Source organism: Drosophila bipectinata, chromosome XL (genome assembly GCF_030179905.1).
Source record: "Drosophila bipectinata strain 14024-0381.07 chromosome XL, DbipHiC1v2, whole genome shotgun sequence".
Classification (NCBI taxonomy): domain Eukaryota; kingdom Metazoa; phylum Arthropoda; class Insecta; order Diptera; family Drosophilidae; genus Drosophila; species Drosophila bipectinata.
The window spans coordinates 21,997,586-22,004,928 of NC_091734.1; the positions used below are offsets into that span (position 1 = coordinate 21,997,586).

The window sequence follows — 7,343 nt, forward strand, 5'->3', positions numbered from 1 at the left end:
AGGCATCCAAGAGAATGCGGTCACCTGTGGTGTCTCTTTGCAGAAGCCAATAGAAAGGAAGCGAATGTCCCCAGAGCGTTGGGCCAAATTATACTGAACTGCAGGGATCCTGTACGGTCTGTACGGGGTCCATTTTTGTTGTGGTAATGTTCATTACGTAAGGTTAGTGCATCCCACAACCCTACAATCGATACCTGCTTGATGTCTATCGATCTCGAGACCCCGGTCCCTTTTGGAAAGCGGGACATCTCTAAGCTTCTTCCAATTATTACGACGAAAAAACCACATTTTTGTTATACTGTCAACATTGTTTGATCTCTAAAATCAATTCAAATTAAATTCAGTGACATACTTGAAACAAACCCTGTGTTTTTATAAAACGGCAACAGCAAAGTCCCCATAGCAGACTTCTGCTAATCATTGACTCCCGTATTCTATCGGCGCAGTCACAACATTTTTGGTGGCCCATGAGGGGAACCTGTTGTTAAATGTGCCAATGAATGGAATTTGAATTGATTTGGAACAGGCAATTGGCCTCAAGTTGATCTGAAGCAAACGGCTATTAACCTATGCCACGTGGAACCACGCTTTCTACGAATAACGGACCGAAGAACAAGGAATCGCTGCGCGACGAATAACGGACAAAGGAAGGAGAGATTGCTGCGAGACGAATAACGGACCAAAGGAACGACGAATTGAAACTGGAAACTGCTACATAGACTGACTGGAAGCCGGTGAGTGTTTGTATGTGAGGGCTGTGATTTCAAGCGTGCTGTTGTAAATTCAATAAAACTATGGGTATCGACGATGAAAAGACAGGCACACAAGCCAATCCTTCCCCATCCGACCAGTTTGCTGGTTTGCACGCGAGACAGAAGGATTTATGGAACAGGTTGACGCAACTCGAGCGTAACTTCAAGAAGGATAGCCAATCCCGAAAATCCAAACATTATTTTCTTCAGCGACTTAGCACGTTAAAGGATTTATCCACCCTGTTTAATGCGAATCACCAACAATTGGTCGATCAGCTGTGTCCCAGTCAACATGTATATTTCTCAGACAACCTATACGAGCAGTTTATTGAAGAGCACCAGCACATCTTCTGCAACATCTCGGAAGAATACGACAACAAGTTCTCAGTGATAGCCCAAGGTTCCTCCCCAATCGAGTCCGTCACTCCAATTTTATCATCCAACATTCCGCTTCCGAAGCTTCCAGTTCCACGCTTTTCGGGAAGCTTTTCGGATTGGCCCTCGTTTTACGATGGTTTCCTACAACTCATCCATGACAACAACACTCTCTCTAACATCCAGAAGTTTCACTTTCTCAAGCAGGCCTTGCCCGAAGGACGGGACCAGGATGTCAGTCACATGGCATTAACGGATTCTGGGTAAACGGTAGCCTGGGATCTCCTCGTCAAGCGCTACAACAATCCACGTCTCCACTTTATGCACACCATGGCGGCACTGTATGGTCTTGAGTCGGTTCCCAAGGAAGCTGCAGAAGGTATAAGGGGCGTGCTAACCCTGGCTAATGTTTGCATTAGTGATCTTCGACGTTTAAAAATAAACATTGATTCCTGCGATCACTGGCTAGTGCATCATCTGTTAACCAAACTACCAAGCAGCACTACGCAAGCGTGGGAGCACTCATTGGGGAGCTCCACCGTGATTCCAACCTTTTCGATGTTGGAGAATTTCCTGCTGGAGCGCTTAGTTAGCATCGACCTAATCGAAAATCGAAATCAACCACTTGGAACTCGTTCAGCACTAGGACAATCTTCCCATCCACGTGCGCCTAACCGATCCAACTACAATTCCACTAACCGCCACAGTTTTCATGTGACTACGGAAATGGGAGCACCCCAGTGCACTCTCTGCCAAAGAGACCATGTTCTCCGGAGATGCCCCAGTTTTCTCGCGAAGGATTGCTTTGCTCGTAAGACGATCGTCGATCGCATAAAAGCATGCCTCAATTGTCTCAGCACAGGTCACGCGCTAAGTCACTGCGGCAGCACTCGCAATTGCTTACAGTGCGGCCAACGCCACCATACGCTACTGCATTTTCCGAACATAGCTACCCAGCCTACCAACTCTGCCCTGTCGCGACAGCCAATGAACGGTGTCCATAGCGCGCAGGGCACCCAACAGAGCGTAGCATCCCGCTCATCTGTTTTGTTTCAACAGAACAGCCTAGCCCCCGGCTTAACTGCTTCAAACGAGACGCAACTCCTCAGCGCAGTTGCCACCTATCAAAATCCATCCACCACGATTCTCGCCACGGCCCTAATCCGAATTGTCAACGACCAAACGGGACAATCTGTTTTAGTCAGAGCGTTGATTGACCATGGCTCGGAAGGAACACTTATCACCGAAAGCTTAGTACAGACGCTGGGTCTCTCACGCACCCCTATATCTGCGGAAATAACAGGGATCGGCGACTCCTCTCACAATCGTTGTCGACATAGTACCAATTTTGTCCTAAGCTCGATTTCAGGTTCCCAGTTCACATCGTTTGTATCCACTGCATTTATTCTCCGTACACTTACAGGGCACCTTCCAAAATCGGAAGTCGACCCTCGCTCATTCCAACACCTTAAAGGATTGCAACTCGCCGATCCCAATTTTGCCCGCTCCGGTCGTATTGACGTGCTTGTGGGCGTTGATCTTATTCCACAATTGATGCTCCCAGAAATTCGACGAGGAACTCATGAGGAACCAATCGCACAAAACACTCTTCTTGGTTGGATTGTTTTTGGACCAGTGAGGGAATCCATGACACACTCCATCACTGTCCGTTGTAACACCACGACGCTTGATCATCTGGTGCAAAGGTTCTTCGAAATAGATAGCGTGCCGTCTGAACGCCAACCCACCACAGAGGAACGATGGTGTGAAGAACACTTTCGTCAAACCCATGTTCGACAGCCCAACGGGAAATACATGGTTCGCTTACCACTGAAAACCTTGTTCGACCCGTCACAAGTTCTAGGCCGATCAAAACATATAGCCTTAAATCGTTTCTACACACTAAAGCGAAAATTGCAGCAGCGCGATAAGCTTCATCAACAATATCTCCAAGCAATCGAGGAATATTTTGACTTACAGCAAATACAAGAAGTCACTACAAGCGAAGACAGTCACTCTCATATCAACACAAATGGGAAGCTCGGCGTCTTCTGCAGCACGATTCCACACCATGCAGTCCTGAAGGAGGACAGCCTGACGACTAAACTCAGGGTAGTCTACGACGCCTCTTGTAAGAGCTCCAACGGGAAATCACTGAATGACATTTTATGTACTGGCCCAGCTCTACAGAACGATTTGGGAGGAGTGATACTAAATTGGCGTTGTTATCGCTATGTTTTCGTGGCGGACATCCAAAGGATGTACCGATGTATCGAAATGCATCCAGAGGACTCTCAATTCCAGCGCATGTGGTGGCGTGACAAAACCGGAGAGTTAAAAGAGTTCCGTCTCACCACAGTTACTTTCAGAACAACATCAGCGCCATACACAGCGATTCGGGTGATCCACCAAATAGCTCAGGACGAACGAGAAAATTATCCGCTAGCAGAAAAGGTACTGAAAAGGGAGATTTATGTTGATGACGTACAAAGCGGCCATGAGACCACGGACGGTGCCATTCGAGTGCGAAACGAGGTCATAGCAGCCCTCCGCTCGGCTGGTATGCATCTTCGAAAATGGGCAGCGAACCACCCGGCGTTGCTTAGCGATATTCCTAAAGTAGACCTCTGCAACCACTCAATCTTCGAAATGGACAATAAAGACAGCATTAAAACGCTTGGACTGTACTGGCAGCCAAACCCGGACGTCTACGTATTCAAAATCCATTTCTCGATCAATCCCACACTTTCAAAAAGGGCTCTTTTATCAACAGTGGCGCGGCTCTTCGATCTATTAGGATTTTTAGCACCCTTGATAATCATGTCAAAAATTCTCCTCAAGGACGTATGGAGCTTCCGTATGCAGCAAACTGATGGCACTTACCGTGCACTCGATTGGAACGACATGCTACCAGAGTCTTTGACAGCGCGTTGGCAGCGATATCTCGAACATCTTCCAGAAGTTCAACACATTCGCATACCACGCTGGTTCGGTTGCGATTTCATCAATGTGATATCTCTTCAATTGCACATGTTCTCCGATGGGTCGTCCCTCGCGTATGCAGCGTGTGCCTACCTTCGAGTACTCAACACTGCTGGAATTATACATACACACTTAGTCGCAGCTCGCACTAGGGTTACACCAACAAAGCCTCTCACCATACCGCGAGTGGAGCTTTCCGGAGCAGTTCTAGCTACCAAACTCGCCACATGGATCCAGCAGCAACTTCACGTGCCTCAGATGCGGGTCACAGTGTACTACTGGTCAGACGCCATGATCGTGCTTCACTGGATATATGGAGATCCATGCAGGTGGAAGACTTTTGTAGCCAATCGAATTGGCAGCATCCAAGAGGTCAGCTCTGCTTCACAGTGGGGTCATGTGTCTACGCAGGACAACCCTGCGGATTGTGCAACGCGCGGTTTAACCCCACTACAGCTCGCGAATGATAAGCTCTGGTGGAGCGGCCCAGACTGGTTGCAGGAACCCGAAGATCATTGGCCCAAGGTAACTCTTACTTCTCCAGATCCGAGCACAATCTGCGAGGAACAGGCAGCTAAAGTTATCCACGCTCACACCTGTGCATCCACTGATTCCTTTGTTGAGTCATTTTCGTCATACAGTCGACTTGTATTTTCCACAGCATTCATTAATCGCTTTATCCATAATACTCGCTGCAAAAGGGAGGCTCGGCTTTCCGGACCAATTAGCGTAAAGGAGTTTTCCAAGGCAATGTATACTCTGGTTCGCGTTGTCCAACAGGAAGCTGTCCAATCTAACAAGCTTAGCCAACTGTCGCCATTCATAGATGCCCAAGGGATCCTCAGAGTGCGGGGCAGACTTCGAAACGCTTTGCAGCTCACCACTCAACAACGCACACCCATCATCCTACCGAAGTCACATCATTTTACGGACCTCGTCATAAAAAACGCCCATCTGACCACCATGCATGGGGGAGTGCAACTGACCCGTGCGATCATCCATCAGCAGTTTTGGATCATTAATGGCAAACAAGCGGTAAAAAGAGTTCTCCGACAGTGTGTGGCTTGCTTTCAGCATCGCCCTAAACCCTCTCGACAATTAATGGGTGATCTTCCATACCATCGTGTTAATCCGCCGAAAAGAGCGTTCGAAGCTACAGGTGTGGATTACACAGGATCTATCGATGTCAAGGCCTCAAGGTTCAGAGGACACACTACATACAAGGCCTATATTGCAGTATTCATTTGCCTCACCAGTAAAGCTATCCATTTGGAGCTGGTGACAGGACTCACAGCACAACATTTTCTCTGGGCTCTCCAACGGTTCATTGGACGCCGCGGCTTTGTGCGGCACATGTACAGTGACTGCGGCACAAATTTTATAGCAGCAGATAAATCCCTACAGTTGTGGTCTTACGAGTTCCGGCAGGAAATCAACCAGACAGTCGTCCCAGAACTCACAAAGCGCTATATTCAGTGGCACTTTAACCCCCCACACAGCACAAACTTCGGAGGACTTTGGGAGGCTAACGTCAAAGCCGTAAAGTCTCATCTTCATCGTTCCTTCAAAGGATACCCAATGACTTATGAACAATTATCAACCGTTCTTATCCAGATCGAGGCCTGTCTTAACTCTCGGCCATTATGCCCGTTAACCGCGGATATTAACGATCTGCAAGTATTGACTCCAGCTCATTTTCTCATCGGAGACTCCATGCAATCGCTTCCTACCCCCAGTGACAAGGACAAGTCGCTCAACACACAGTTCATGGAGGGACAACGGATCCTACGCCAGTTATGGAAAAGGTGGAGCTCAGATTGGTTGTCTCACCTTCAGGCACGCCCTAAGTGGAGACAAGAGGAAGAAAACCTACAGGTCAATGACCTAGTTATTATCAAGGACGACAGGACAGGTCCAACCGATTGGAAACTAGGTCGTGTTATAGAGTTACACCCTGGAGCCGATGGGATGGTACGAGTTGCAACAATCTATACAGGTTCGGGTACATATAAGCGATCAGTATCCAAGATCTGCAGATTACCCATCCCGAATTACACGGAAGCTAAAGTCGAGGAAGCTAATCTTGAACAATAGTGATACACGCATTTGATCTCACATCCATACCACAGCAAACATTTCACCTGTTTCTTTCAGTTACCATTAGAAGGATGTCTTAATGCTGGACCCAGCATTGCGGGGCGGCATGTACGGTCATTTTCGTTGTCGTAATGTTCATTACGTAAGGTTAGTGCATCCCATAACCCTACAATCGATACCTGCTTGATGTCTATCGATCTCGAGACCCCGGTCCCTTTTGGAAAGCGGGACATCTCTAAGCTTCTTCCAATTATTACGACGAAAAAATCACATTTTTGTTATACTGCCAACATTGTTTGATCTCTAAAATCAATTCAAATTAAATTCAGTGACATACTTAAAACAAATCCTGTGTTTTTATAAAACGGCAACAGCAAAGTCCCCATAGCAGACTTCTGCTAATCATTGACTCCCGTATTCTATCGGCGCAGTCACAACAGGTCCTAAGCAAGGAATGAGATTACTGCTCCAGACTGTCTGTAGCGCGATGATGCTATGTGGTCTTCAATTGCCCTCGTTTCATCCTGCCTAGGCGGAGATTTCTTGGGGAAATACCATCGGCGGAGCTCCTTGGAAAAAAATTTCTGAAAAACGCCCACTTCTGGACAGTCGTGAGCTGCTTTCAGCTATTATAATGAAGGAGCTTAGATTACCAGAAAGAAACCGGGCGGAAGCTAAGCTTTAAGCCAGGCAGAATCTTTGGTGGGGCGTAAACTCACAATTTAAACAAAAACTACAACACCTTCTGCAAGGGTATAAAAAGAACAGATTAGTTCGTCAAAGAAAATATATTTTTTTTATTTATAAAGTATATACACAATTCTAATCGGAAATAATGGAACAGATCATTTCAGGTAGCTGTATAGATACTTTCAGTCCATAAGTCCGTAATATAACGAAAGTATCAAAATTTCAGATAGTTTTGATGTTTCTTCTTAACATGATCGATCCCGGACGTTCCAACTTACTAAATGTGTATCCAGCATAAAATGTGTATGAAATAAAAAAAAATGTTGTATTGGCTTAGCAACAGTCTGGCAGACGGACATTCTTATATCGAAGCCACAGACTGGAGAGGTGAACTTGATCAAGAATATAAATACTTGATAGAAAAAGTTGTTTTGTCAGAATTAATGT

The 7,343-nt window shown here is 46.5% G+C and overlaps 1 protein-coding gene across 1 annotated transcript; it reads left to right on the top strand.

Moving 5' to 3' along the window:
• The first annotated feature begins 1,457 nt into the window (after nt 1–1,457).
• LOC122321463 (uncharacterized) lies at nt 1,458–5,997 on the top strand. Its single transcript, XM_070281173.1, has 3 exons — nt 1,458–5,648; nt 5,724–5,914; nt 5,946–5,997. Exons 1-3 carry the CDS (start codon nt 1,458–1,460, stop codon nt 5,995–5,997), a joined length of 4,434 nt encoding a protein of 1,477 aa, XP_070137274.1.
• The last annotated feature ends 1,346 nt before the right edge of the window (nt 5,998–7,343 follow it).